This window comes from Myxocyprinus asiaticus, chromosome 33 (genome assembly GCF_019703515.2).
Source record: "Myxocyprinus asiaticus isolate MX2 ecotype Aquarium Trade chromosome 33, UBuf_Myxa_2, whole genome shotgun sequence".
Taxonomy (NCBI): Eukaryota; Metazoa; Chordata; class Actinopteri; order Cypriniformes; family Catostomidae; genus Myxocyprinus; species Myxocyprinus asiaticus.
In genome coordinates, this window is record NC_059376.1 from 36915767 (window position 1) to 36931163 (window position 15397).

Genomic DNA, 15397 nt, shown 5'->3' on the forward strand with positions numbered 1-15397 from the left:
CTAGCTAAGAACTGCCCATTAAGTTAGGAAGAGGCCTTTTAGACCAACATGCAAGGCAACCCCTTATGAAACAAAAATATATGTGAATATATTGGAAAATATAATGTGATATATGAAAATGTATTTAATGTATGGGAATCTAGTGCTTATATTTTTCAATATTCTGCAATATATGCATGAACCATGTATGGCTATATATTGATACATATAAAAACATATATATAGCAATAACAAGACAAACTGTACTACATTTTTACATGTAATAGTTTTATTGAAACACAAATAATTTGTCTTCAGTTAACGCATGGGTTTACATACAGTATTAATGTCTCAAATATATTCCCAATATGCCTACAAAGGTACCCAATTCTTTACAGATTCAGGCAAATGAACACATAAATGTAAATTCAGTGACAGATTTGCTTTCCACATAGTATTTCAAACTGTTGGACAAAATCTTCAACTTTTTTTTTTTTTTTTTACATTTTTCACACATTATTTATATATACACACCAACACACTACCGGTCAAAAGTTTTGAAACACTTATAATTTATTCACATTTTAGAATAATAGTAAAGTCATAAGAACTATGGAATAACATAAATGGAGCTATGGGAATTATGTTGTTACTAAACAAAATCCAAAATAAATCAAAAGTGTGTTATATTTTAGCATCTTCAAAGTAGTCACCCTTCGCCTAGAATTTGCAGACATGTACTCTTGACATTTTCTCAACCAACTTCTTGAGGTATCACCCTGGGATGCTTTTTAAACATATATGTTGGGCACTTATTGGCTGCTTTTCTTTATTATTTGGTCCAAGTCATCAATTTCAAAAATTTGTTTTATTAAATTAGTTTTATAATGAAATAAATTAATATGGTGGCACAATTATATTTTTGTCTACAAAACTAATTTCAAACATTTAAGCATACGCCTTCAGATCAAAAGATTTTTAAGATCAAAGAAAAACCCACAGGTAACCTCAGGAGAAATACAGGCTGCTCTGGAAAAAGACGGTGTGGTTCTTTCAAGGAGCACAATACTTGTTGACCCCTCTCCAAACATAGCGCTTATGGTTGTGACCATAAAGCTCTATTTTGGTCTCGTCACTCCAAATTACATTGTGCCAGAAGCTGTGAGGCATGTCAAGGTGTTGTCGGGCATATTGGAACCGGGCTTTTTTTGTGGCATTGGCTTCTTTCTGGCAACTCGACCATGCAGCTCATTTGTCGTATTGTGCTCCTTGAAACAACCACACCGTCTTTTTCCAGAGCAGCCTGTATTTCTCCTGAGGTTACCTGTGGGTTTTTCTTTGTACCCTGAACAATTCTTCTGCCAGTTGTGGGTGAAATCTTTCTTGGTCTACCTGACCTTGGCTTGGTATCAAGAGATCCCTGAATTTTCCACTTATTAATAAGTGATTGAACAATATTGACTGGCATTTTCAAGGCTTTGGATATCTTTTTATATCCTTTTCCATCTTTATAAATTTCCATTACCTTGTTACACAGGTCTTTTGACCATTCTTTTCTGCTCCCAATGGCTCAGTATCTAGCCTGCTCAGTGCATCCACGTGAGAGCTAACAAACTCATTGACTATTTATACACAGACACTAATTGCAATTTAAAAAGCCACAGGTGTGGGAAATGAACCTTTAATTGCCATTTAAACCTGTGTGTGTCACCTTGTGTGTCTGTAACAAGGCCAAACATTCAAGGGTATGTAAACTTTTGATCAGGGCCATTTGGGTGATTTCTGTTATCATTATGATTTAAAAAGGAGCCAAACAACTATGTGATAATAAATGGCTTCATATGATCACTATCCTTAAATAAAAGATCAGCCATATTTTCAAAATCAATGCCAAAGTTTCACAATTTCTGCCAGGGTATGCAAACGTTTGAGCACAACTGTGTGTGTGTGTGTGTGTGTGATACATATGGATGTATATTACAGAATATATTTCTCTCAGATTTGTGTATATATATTTAACATGTTCCCATATGTTAAAATATAGTGCATATGTTCAAATGTATTTATACTCAATATGTATATATTTACAAATATATAATTGCATAAATATTCACATACATGTATATGGATATATATTACAGTATATATTTCCTCAGAATTTTGTACATATATTGCTCATACATATTTCCATATAAAAGTGACTATGTACAACACACGTTAAAATATATTTAAGCACACACTACATTTAACACATGCACATTTATATATTATGAAGTGTATTATTGAATATAAAATGACATACATTACAATATATAAGGACATATATTGTCATACATTTCCCAATATATGAAAAGCAGCAATTCCTTATGTATTACTCAGTATATTGTAATTTATTATATATTATTCTATATAATTATGAATATACTAATAAATTATTTAATATATTGAGCCTTAATATATAAGGAAATATATTTTCTTTGCGTAAGGGACCAACAACATTTCATTTTGTTTCTACATGCTGTTTAGGCATGGGGTTATCTAAAATAGAAACGACAGTAATAGCTCGGTGAAGAGAAATTTATTTGAATGAGGGAGTGGCAGTCTTCACAAACAGTTATACAGAAAACACTGTAAAATAGAGGTGTGTTGTCTGAGGCTAAAGGCCTGGGTCATTTCGTGTGTCACGGCTCCAAATGTTTTTGAAAAAAAAAAAAAAAAAAAAAAAATATATATATATATATATATATATATATATATATATATATATTTTAAAAAGATAAACAAATGATGATGAAAGCCAAAGCCATAAAATGCCAAATATTTTTGAATAATTAATAATTTTGTAGAGATCAATGTTTTTTTTGTTTGTTTTTTTTATATAAATTTGATAAACTATAGGTCAAAAATATAATCCCAGAAAATGATATAGGTTTTCTAGCATCATGCTTTACCAGTTGAGCTACAGAAACCAGTTATAGGAACTCAAAGATATCTTATCCTTTTAGGTTCTGCTTCTAAACCAACTTTCTTTTTTTTTTAATCTTCATTTATAGGACCCTATATGGTTCAATCCTAGAGATATGGTGCTCCATCTAAAAAAATATATAAGTTTACCCATTTTCAATGGTCAAAAACTGTGGGTCACATGGTATGAAGCTAGTTTTTCTAAACAAAGGTCTGAAGTACAAATAATGTTGAAACTAGCAATGTTCCTTTTATTCCCATAACAACAGTAAAGGTCAAAATCTAAAAAAAACATTAAAGTCCAAAAATACACTTGTACGACATGTGTGGCTTTTCAGTTATAACAATACCTACAGTACATCTAGTGTCAGAAATGTAAATATCGTGGACTGTCCACGCGCAGCCCAGTTTTTCAAGACACGTGGACAGTCAGCGTATGTGTGCATCATCTGTGCATGTGCCTGCTGTTTACTAAAGCAAATTACAAAGCAGTCATGCCATACGGCATACTTTGAAAGGCAAGAACACTAAACCGTATGCAAGACATAACGGCACGTAGAAAAATAAAGTATACTCTAGCCTTAAGACTAGCTACGATCTAACTTCAGCATTTAAGAATATCATAGACTTTTACAGATAGCCTAAGTGTGTACTTTGATGTTCTGAAATTGTTAAGTTCTATAAACTTTCGAATATATATATATATATATATATATATATATATATATATATATATATATATATATATATATATACACACACACACAGTGCTGTGAAAAAGTATTTGCCCCCATCCTGATTTCATCTGGTCTTTTGTATATCTCATACTAAATTGTTTCAAAAATTCAAATAAAATCTAACATAAAACAAAGGCAATCTTAGCAAACACAAAATACAGTTTTTAAATGATAATGTTATTTATTGAAGCAGAAAAGTTATCCAATACCCACTGGGCCTGTGTGAGAAATTATTTGCCCCCTTAGTTAACTGCTAAAGCTAAATCCCCAAATCTATGAAACTGCATTCATAATGAGGTTCAGCTGGACTAGACACACCCAGGCCTGATTACTGCCAGCCATGTTCAATCAAATCAACACCTAAATAAAACTTTTTCAGCAGCATGAAGTTGGCTAAAAGGTCTCACCCAGTAGCACACTATGCCAAGGTCGAAAGAAATCATGAGGGAAAAGGTGATTGAAATACATCAGTCTGGGAAGGGTTACAAAGCTATTTCAAAGGCTCTGGGACTCCAAAGAACCAAAGTGAGAGTCATTATCTCCAAATGGAGAAAACTTGGCACAGTAGTGAACCTTTCCAGAAGTGGCCGACCTTCCGAAATTCCTCCAAGAGCACAGCGACAACTCATCCAGGAAGTCACAAAAATGCCAAGGACAACATCCAAGGAACTGCAGGCCTCTTTCGCATCAATAAAGGTCACTGTTCATGACTCCACTATCAGAAAGACACTGGCCAAAAATGGCATCCAAGGAAGAGTGACGAGGCGAAAACCACTGCTAACCCAGAAGAACATTAAGGCTCGTCTGAATTTTGCCAAAATACACCTTGAGGATCCTCAAACCTTTTGGGAGAATGTTCTGTGGACTGATGAGTCGAAAGTGGAACTGTTTGGAAGACAGGTCCCGTTACATCTGGCGTAAATCAAACACAGAATTCCACAAAAAGAACATCATACCTACGGTCAAGCATGGTGGTGGTAGTGTGATGGTGTGGGGATTCTTTCCTGCTTCAGGGCCAGGGCGACTTGCAATAATTGAGGAAAACATGAATTCTGCTCTCTACTAGAAAATTCTTAAGGAGAACGTCCAGTTATCAGTCTGTGAGTTGAAGCTCAAGCGCAACTGGATTATGCAGCAAGACAATGATCCAAAGCATAGGGGTAAGTCCAACTCTGAATGGATCAAAACAAGCAAATTTAAAGTTTTGGAGTGGCCCAGTCAAAGTCCTGACTTGAACCTGATTGAGATGCTGTGCAGGAACTTCAACATGCAGTTAATGCTCGAAGACCCTCCAATGTGGTTGAACTAAAGCAGTTCTGCAAAGAAGAGTGGGACAAAATTCCACCACAGCGTTGTGAAAGACTGATCTCCAGTTATCGGAAGAATTTGGTTGCAGTTGTTGCTGCTAAAGGTGGCACAACCAGCTGTTAGATTTAAGGGGGCAGTTAGTTTTTCACATGGGTTATATAGGTGTTGGATAACTTTTTTGCTTCAATAAAAAAATATATATATATATATTGTTTTTTTTTTTTTTTTTCCTACACTATCTTCCCTTTTACACTGTGTAATGAGCATTGTGCATGATGCAAGGAAGCACACTTTGCAATCCAAACAAATTCCCATAAGAACTTTAAGTGTCCACTCTAAGATTTTGTTAGCTTGTCCTGTGCACAAACTGAACACTAAGCAGAAAGTTTTTCCTGAGTAAGCAACATACCCTTGTTTTACAGCCTCCGACTGCAGAGCACAACACACTGAATCTATAAGAATCGAGAACAGCGAGACATTAATGAGACATTAATGCCTCTAATGTGCAACTCATTACAAATCAACATAGTATATCAGCCCTTATGGGATTTCAATAATGCTTAGAGCATATCTTAGCCGTTTATCTTCTCTGTGTCTAAATGCCTTCTCTTTAGTGAACGGAAAAGTTTAAGCATTTATTTTAATGACCTGAGGCTGACAATAAAGATGCCATTTCACTGTATCTGACACATGAAAAATAATGATGCCTGTATTTTTGGAGAGCTTCAAAATTCTGCAATTCTTCACTATTTACAGTAAAAAGAGAACTGCTGGTGTATTTAGGATTCCAGTACATATTGTACATCTGTCTGTTATTATATAAAGGAAATTGCAACTTCATGCACTATAATAACCAATCAACCGAAGAGCTTCAGTACAATAACTAGTAACTTGTGTTTCTGATTTGCATTGTTACAGGGATTTAGTTGAATAATGGTGCAAGGATGTAACTAAATATTCAAGATTAAGTTATCAAATTTAAAGGTGCAGTGTGTAATTGTTGCACCATTAGCCTTGTCGTCCCCTCATGCCTATTGTGGTTATGTCCTGTGGCAGGATTTTTTAGTCTGTGTTGTCATTTATCACTGCTCAAGGAAAGATTTGTGGTTTATTGACCATAAAAAGTTATATTGTAAAATCTTTGTCAATGAGGATTTTACTACAAGTTCAGCCCAAATCATTTAAACGTTTTCACCAGTTTACAAATACAATACTTGGGTAGACACTATGTATTAGGTTGGGAACACCCATTTTTGCCCAGGTTTACACAAATTGCATAATAAGGATCAGGAACTAAATGCTATATAAACAAATCATTTTGTAATATCTTTCATAACATACTATAATTGATGAACTATGTTCAAAGTTTGGTTCTTATATATTTAGGAGGAGTTTAGATGTCTGTGCTAAAGTGCTGCAAAACAATCATTTTAGTTTAAAGCATTTTAAATAATTCAATTTTTTTTTAATTCTTTTTTTTGGTCATCTCTTAGAGGTCTGCTATCCAACCCAAGCCTAACGGGATGGCTTTCGAGTATAACTTTGGGTTCATATACACACACACACACACACACACAGGTGGCCAAAAGTTTGGAATAATGTACAGATTTTGCTCTTATGGAAAGAAATTGGTACATTTATTCACCAAAGTGACATTCAACTGATCACAATGAATAGTCAGGACATTAATAACGTGAAAAATTACTATTACAATTTGAAAAAATGTCAGAACTTCTTAAACTACAAAGTTCTCATCAAAAAAATCCTCCACGTGCAGCAATGACAGCTTTGCAGATCCTTGGCATTCTAGCTGTCAGTTTGTCCAGATACTCAGGTGACATTTCACCTCACGCTTCCTGTAGCTTGCCGTAGATGTGGCTGTCTTATCGGGCACTTCTCACGCACCTTACAGTCTAGCTGATCCCACAAAACCTCAATGGGGTTTAGATCCATAACACTCTTTTCCAATTATCTGTTGTCCAATGTCTGTGTTTCTTTGCCCACTCTAAACTTTTCGTTTTGTTTTTCTATTTCAAAAGTGGCTTTTTCTTTGCAATTCTTCCCATAAGGCCTGCACCCCTGAGTCTTCTCTTTACTGTTGTACATGAAACAGCTGCTCTGTACAATTGTGGTGAGAAGAATAGCATCTCAGAATGCTATTCTGAGATTCGGGTTGGTGCTGTTTTGGCAGCACGAGGGGGACCTACACAATATTAGGCAGGTAGTTTTAATGTTGTGGCTGACTGGTGTAGATATACATATATGTGGTATATACTGTGTATATATAAAATATAGGCAAATATATAATATGTTTTTTATTTTAATGTAACTTGTTCCGCATATACATGCTCACACTCAAAGACATGTAAACAGACAAGTTAGGGGCTATTCATACCGAAAGTGGTTTGCGTGGTTCTGCACTGTTTTTCAATACTTTTTCTGTACAAACCTGAGCTGGGTGTATGTCTTTGATCTTTGCATCCTGTCAAAATGTGCTTTTTATATAGTAGTGGCATGACAACACGTCACTGTTGACTGCCGCCCTAAACCCTAGGATGAATTAACTTCCACTGCGGCCTCTGTCAGGTATTACCGTGATCTAGGGGCCATTTAGAGGCTTTTACTGTAGGTGTTCCTGACAGGATGCAAAACAAGATTTTGTGTGTGTCCTTATTCAAATAATATGCATTTGAATATGGAGGTTATGAGTGGAACAAGAGCCCCATGCAAAACTGATTTCATTTTCAACCCATTATTGGTTCACTGCTTGTATTTAGTTGCTTGTCTGGGCTTGTTCCATTTAAGTAAACTATGTATAGGTCTGATAGTATGTTATAGGCCTAATAGTATTCAGATTATGTAACGCATTAATCATGCCCCTTGACTCATGAATAAATACCAAAATATATGGAAGAAATGCATAAAAAATATAGTGCAGAAGAAATACAAGAACACTTTGTGAATGACCCCTTAGGGTATGTTCAATGATATGAAAATAAAGCAAACGAAATATTGAGTTTGTCATCAGCATATCATTTAATTAATTTAATTACATGATATGCTGATAATGAATCGTACCTTTGATTCAAACATACACTAACAACCGTGAGTAGTTTGTGTTCTGTCAAATCACATACAAGTTCATTTGTAATTTGGAATATTGTTGTGCGTTTCCTTTTGTGCATTATGGGTATTTTTAGCCAGTAATCTCCAGAGAGCTTTTGTCTGGTGACCTATTAATGACTAATGCTGATACTCTGTTTAAAGTGGGTAGTACTTCACCACTCATAAATGACACTTGTCGTCTGACTCATTTTTGAGGTACTGTGCAGACTTTCCCCAAACAGACAACTTGCTGTAATGTCAGTGCATATTTGAACCTTTTCACCTTAATATTATTTAATTCAGATTTTATTTTTTTTTTTTACTTTCACATTTAATGCTTGACGTGAGATTTGATTTTTGACTCATGCATGGATTAAATCTCAAATACTGAAAATTCACTGAATGATTATTCATAAATAATGAAATCAGTAACCATCCAACTAGTAAACTACATCAGATGTTTCAAACAGATGCTGCAGTCTTGGTGGATTCTGATTTAAAAGAACAAATCGTATTTTGCATGAGATTCAGTGTGTTCAATGTTGTGTTTTTTTTTTTTTTTTTTTTTTTGACTGACTGCTGATTTAAAGTGTTTTGTATGTGGTTCAGGTGCTGGAGAGTTTTAAGATCATGGACTACAGTTTGCTGCTAGGGGTGCATGTGTTGGACCAAAGTCACAGAGGAGATGTCACTGTTGTGGATGGCAGGAGAACGGTAGCACAGAGAGTTCTTTACTCCACTGCCATGGAGTCAATTCAGGGGGATGGCAAAGCAGCTGAGGCCTTGACAACGGATGACACGTGAGTTCATGAGTATTTTAGCTGTTCATATATATTCATAATTTACATGTTGTGAATATACACACATAAACAGCGTGATGCATATTGGTTGCTAATTACCGATTTTAAGGTTTTATTAGCTGTATTTATATATTTATTTATTTTTTTATTTATTTTATTATTGTGTAGTAGAATATCATGAATTGCAGGTAATATTTCACCCCAAACTGTAAAAAAAGAAAAAGTAGAAATTATAATTTGCTTAAGATTCATTAAGATATATATATATATTATATATATATATATATATATATATATATATATATATATATATATATATATATATATATATATATATATATATTTGCATTGTGAAATTATTTTCATTACAATTAAGCACATTTCCCCTTTCAATTCTCATTACTATTTGCAAAAAAAAAAAAAAAGAAAAAAGAACACATTTTATTTAAAGTATAAGAGTATTAGTTTTTGTACATAATGGTAGTATTTGCCATACTGCCCATAATTTATGCTGATCATTGTATTACAGAAATTTTAAAACACAGTTCTGAGAATCTATTAAAAAATCAATGTAAAAACAACAAAATGAAGAAAAATGTCAAAAGTAAAATAAAGTAAAAATAGTCTTTATTTTCTTTATGCAAAGTAACTTTTTTTTTTTTTTTTTTTATTATTATTATTTTAGCGTGAAATGTGACCACGGCATGTTAGCATAATATCCAAATGTTTATTTTTCATCAGAATGGGCGGTATTCCTGCAAGAACACACAGGGATGAGAAGCTACTTATTTTTCTAGGCATAATCGACATTTTACAGTCTTACAGGTAAGCCTACCATGCAACAAACCCAAAAACCCAAATAGCATGTCACATGTCAGCTGGCATCACTTTAGCTCATTACCCATTCTTTACATAAACTCCCTTATCCCTAACAATATTTCTCACTCTCATTTCGCCTCAAGATTCATTAAGAAGTTGGAACACTCGTGGAAGGCACTCGTCTATGATGGTGTAAGTCTATTGGTTCATATCTCTGCTCTCTGTGCTTATGTATAGGCTGTTCATACTAAGGGGTAATTAAAGACGCTTCCCTGTTTAATTGTATTCTCTCATATTCACTTTCTCCTAGGATACTGTGTCTGTGCACAGACCGAGTTTCTATGCAAACAGATTTCTCAAGTTCATGAGCACCAGAGTATTTAGGAAGATTCAGCGTAAGTCAACAAGATGTTCGTTCTGTTTGCATGGCATGGCTGTGTCTTTAGATTGAGTGTTAACTAGCCCTGTATGCTATCTTTGGGTCAATAGATCCATCTTTACACTGCCAAGGTGGGACAGAAGCTGCATTTAAACTGGCATTTAGATGCATTTACACAGACTGTTTAATGTTGCTCAGAGCATGCATAAATGCATTTACACAGAAAATACAATTGCATACATAATGAGATTATTGTTTGAAATAAAACATTTTGAATATAGAAATATAAAATGAATGAAAATATGAAATTATACCTTAAATATTAAACTAAATTATGAAATAAGCTCTATCATGACAAAAACAAAGTTTAATGCTGCTTTGAGGATGGTAAGAGCAGGCTTAATATAGACTGGCTTTTATGCTGCATTGTATCTTTACACAGAATTTTAAGCAGGCACAGAGCAGGATTAACTCAGCTGTGTAAAGACGCCTTAGTTCTTCATTGGAAATGTTGGCATTCAAATAAATTCCATTTTGAACCAATTAGATCTAGAGAGTAAGGGGGGGGGGGGGGGGGAGGGATGGTTAAAATCCTTGTTTGAAAGCCTTATACCATTTGAAGCAGGCTTTGAACATTGCAGGTTATGTATACCATTTATGTTAAGCTGTTGCTAAGGTATTCTGACTGGATATGGATGGATGGGTGGATGGTTAGATGGACCAATACACTTGTTCTCAACAGTCATTATTTCCCCATTCTCATTTAATTTGAAACATTATTTTGAAACAGAATTACATCAGTACCTCTTTCTTAAGTTTCTTGTTTCTTTAAGTTTTTTTTTTTTTTTTTTAGAAAACAAGAAGTATGAATCTGTAATGCATCATGTTAATCTGATTCTTTTACGCCATGTTAAGGTAAAGCAGAATTCTGATTTTATTTTATGCCGTGAAATTGTTAGACTGAGGGTAGAGATTTCATTTCACGGTCTAATTGGCCACTGCCGGGTAACCGTTAATGGAGAGTTACATAATAATATCTTCAGTAAATTAAGATGACTTTTGTCCCCTTCTCTTTCTGCTCTCCAAAACTGTTGCTTTGCACCTCCAGCAAATCGTTTCTCTCCAAGCAAAAGGGCGCGGAACTCCATATCTGCACTGAAGTGCTCCTCTCAGGAGGTGCTGTCCTCACAGAAGGAGGAGAAGAGCGAGGAGAGTGTGGACAGACTTGGAGGAGCCCGTAGTCTAGCCAGTCTTGATGGACAAGGTGGGCGGCAATGACTGTGTTGATCTCTTAGGAAAAAGGTTTTGTAATTTTGAGTATGTTTTTGCACTTTATTAAACATTAAAGGGGTCATGGTACGAGGAATCAAAGTGTTCTTCTGAGATCTTTTTGAGAAGAGCTTGATTGAACTATGAAAACATGCTGAAACTTGCAGAACTTCAGACTTCCTCCTCAGGCCAAATAGAGCATTTATTGTAACTGAGCTGCAAAAACGTCTCGTTCTGAACTTCCACAACTTTCTGACATTTACACTAAAATGATTAGGTGACCAGAAACTTGGCCCTGCACAATAACGGTGAGATAATAAAGAGAAAGTAGGATAGATACAATTATTCCTTAACACCAGAATAACTAATGATAATATCTGAGAAAGTCTGCCAAACCTTTTCCTGGCTTTGTGTAGCACCTTCCGCTCTGCACATACTTCTAAAGAATGTTAAAATCAAGAAATGTAAAAGTTCCCTGGTCATTTTAGTCTGACTTTAACCTTTTATATGGTACTTTTCAGCGCATAAATTGGTCACAATGTAGGCTTTACAAATGTAGGCTTTGCAGAGAGGCTGTTATTGAAAGATGGGGATATCCTATTACTTTAGGGCATGACGGAAAACCAGTAGCCCTGTCATTTCACATGCAAAGGTGGTGTTTAAGGAATGTTCCTATTTCAATACAAGTTAAGCTCAACTGACGGCATTTGTGAAATAATGTTAATTACCACAAAACAGTGGGGGCCTGGGTAGCTCAGTGGTAAAAGACGCTGGCTACCACCCCTGGAGTTCGCTAGTTCGAATCCCAGGGTGTGCTGAGTGACTCCAGCCAGGTCTCCTAAGCAACCAAATTGGCCCGGTTGCTAGGGAGGGTAGAGTCACATGGGGTAACCTCCTCGTGGTCGCTATAATGTGGTTCGTTCTCAGTGGGGCACGTGGTGAGTTGAGTGTGGATGGCTTGAAGCCTCCACACGCGCTATGTCTCCGTGGCAACCCGCTCAGGCCACGTGAAAAGATGCGCTGGGTTGACGGTCTCAGACATGGAGGCAACTGGGATTCGTTCTCCGCCACCCGGATTAAGGCGAATCATTACGCGACCACGAGGACTTAAAGCGCATTGGGAATTGGGTATTCCAAATTGGCTGAAAAAAGGGGGAAAAATCCACCAAAAAAAAAAAAAATTACCACAAAACATAATTCCACTCATCCATATCTTTTTTGTTTTTTGTTTTTTGTTTTTTAAAGCAAAAATATCAGTTACAGTAAGACACTTATAGAAGTGAATGGGGCCAGTCCATAAACATTCAAATACGCTCTTCTTTCAAAAGTATAGCCACAAGACGTGAACATTATACGTGTTTAACATGATTTTATTGTGAAAGATCGCTTACAAACCTTATTTGTGTAAAGTTATATCCAGTATTACAACTTCATTGTCATGATGATGTAATGGCAGTACACCCTGCTCCTGTAAAATCTAATTTGTTGACCTCACTTAGATTTTTTTTAAGTAACATTAACTAGTTACAAGTAAATTTATATCTGTGATTTAAAGTATCATTGGTTTTATTTAAATATTTAAATTGAGTTATATCATGTTCCCTTATACAGTATAAGGGAAATTAGGACTGGACTCTAGGTCAGCCATATGGCACATTGGATTCTCCTCAGTACTACTTATTGCTCAAATCTGCACTTTTGTAAAGTACAGTTGAGTAAAGAAGACTGCCTTAAACTTAACAGGTTCCAAGTTCACCAGAGGTAACACTAATCATCCTAATGGTGACTTCACAAAGATCACAACTGTCAACCAGCTACAACAAAAAACAATAGTAAATAAGAATTCAAACTAAATACATTTTTAAATGACAATTATTATTTTTTGACATAAGTTCCCTTGTTTTGACCAAACATACATAATTTATTCAAGTGCAAGGGCTTATGGGTGTTCCACACAGCCACAACTTTGTACTTGATAATTTTGAGTTAGTAGTACTCGAAGCCAAAGTTTAAAGAATGAATATTTAATTTATGATTCCAAAATGTGACACTTAAAGTACTGTTTAATTAGGACCACTTAAATGTTTTTATTAATGACAACTTTAGGGTTTAGAGAGTAATGGTAACATAATTAAAATTAGTAATAATAGTCAAATTAAGCTTAAGTTGAGTAAACTAGACTAAATTTGCTGTTGATTGAGTTTACAATGTATTGAACCTGGAATATTCCTTCAAAGGCACAGCAGCATTTAATTTTAAGAGTCAGAGAGAGGGTGGAAAATAGTCTGTTTTTGGCACACACGTGCGCGCGCGCACACACACACACACACACAAAAAAACTATAACATAAGTGGACCTTGGAGGAAATTTACATTTTAAAAAATATGACCCCTTTAAAACAAAGATTTGTCTCTCTGTTGCCTCACCCAGTAACCCCTAACCCACCCACACACATACCATACACATTTACATCTTATCCCATCACCCATGGTAAATGACGACATTTACTTGCAAACATCAGTTCTGTTGCAGTTGACATTTGTAAATAGGAAATGTCTGCTTTTTTTTACTGCATGAAGCATCATTTGAAAAACCCTGAAAAACAAGCTGGCATTCTAGACAGCCATTTCTTCCTCATTCAACTCACTGCATTCACTGCCTGAACACAAACTCTACTGTTAAGAAGCAAAAGTTTGCCAGTGTCCTTGTGTTGACTTTTGCACTCCTGTATTAGTCATCAGTTCAGAGCTGCTGCTGGATATGAATTGTAATTTTGCAAGTGATTAATGTTACTTTCTGGTAAATTTCTGTTTCCTCTGTCATTTACTGTACATTTAAAAAATAGAGTTGATCTAAGTCTAAGTGTATTGTAACATTCACTATATTATTCCATATCCTCCTCATATGATCTCCTTATCTCCTACCATAGTGTTCTGGTCCTATAACCGTCCTGACCTGGTTCCTCAAACTCATTACCTATATGAGGCCTCTTCCTTGAGCCACACCCTCTCTCCACCCCCAGTGTTCGTCTCACCCCCACACTACCTGGAGGCCAGATCAAACAAAAGGTGACACCTTTCACACACAACTTACAAACATTCTGACCCTTAGCATCATTCAAACCCAAAAACCTTACACAAACATGTTAGCTTCTCCCATCACTATCCTTCAGAATATAGTCAAACAGTGCTACATTTAAAGGAATAGTTCACTGTCTCGTCTTTCAAAATCAAAATGACTTTTCCGTGCAATGAAAGTGAACGGTAGCCACGGCTGTCAAGCAAGTTTTTAGTGAATAACTTGATGTATTTTGGTCACTTCCTCACAAAAAGCTATTTTATGGATTCAGAACACTTGGAATATATTACATGAGTTGTTTGATTTATATTTATGATAATTTGATGGTGCTTTTTGTCCTTTTTTTAAGCTTGACAGCCCTTGGTTACCATCCACTTTCATTATATGTAAAAGAGCAGCTTGAAAAAGAGAATTCTGATAAACACCTGCATTTGTATTAGAAGATAGAGAGTCATGCAGGTTTGGACATAAGTGACGAAAGAACTTGTTTTTGGGTGAACAATCCTTTAATTCTTTGATCAATTTCCATTATGAAACCTAAATTTAGTGTGAGCAATTGACCAGGTGCTGTCGTGCTACACTTGTTCTGTTGCTTGAATCTTTGGGTTTAGTTTTTGCTGATCACCTACCTTTGACACGCCTATTTTAAATGGAATTCCTGTGAAAAGACCTCATAAATATTTCACCTGCTTGCTGAGGAAGGATATAATGGAGGTATTGTTTTATGACACAGAATACCACAGAAGGGGGCATTTGGTGCTCCTGAGCTTAAACAATGTTTGTTGAATTTAGCATTTTCGGCTGTTATCTTTGACTTAACAATATTATAGATTAATAAGTGGTGCTGAATGATACCTGAAATTGTACAGCTTGTTTAGGAGAGGTGTGCTAATACTTTTCTAAGCAAACAGACTTATAAATTTCATCTGGTGGATGATAAAACAGGTAGGAAAAAGTGT

General features: G+C 35.3%; 1 protein-coding gene across 1 annotated transcript in view; it reads left to right on the forward strand.

The window, feature by feature from the left end:
- The window catches only part of LOC127423928 (phosphatidylinositol 4-phosphate 5-kinase type-1 beta-like), a 69375-nt gene that overhangs the window by 48677 nt on the left and 5301 nt on the right, over window positions 1–15397 (forward strand). The window contains exons 8-13 of the mRNA XM_051668629.1: window positions 8703–8893; window positions 9635–9718; window positions 9856–9904; window positions 10023–10107; window positions 11200–11355; window positions 14290–14428. Of these exons, the coding sequence (XP_051524589.1) occupies window positions 8703–8893; window positions 9635–9718; window positions 9856–9904; window positions 10023–10107; window positions 11200–11355; window positions 14290–14428 (704 nt within the window). The remainder of the gene's footprint in view (window positions 1–8702; window positions 8894–9634; window positions 9719–9855; window positions 9905–10022; window positions 10108–11199; window positions 11356–14289; window positions 14429–15397) is intronic.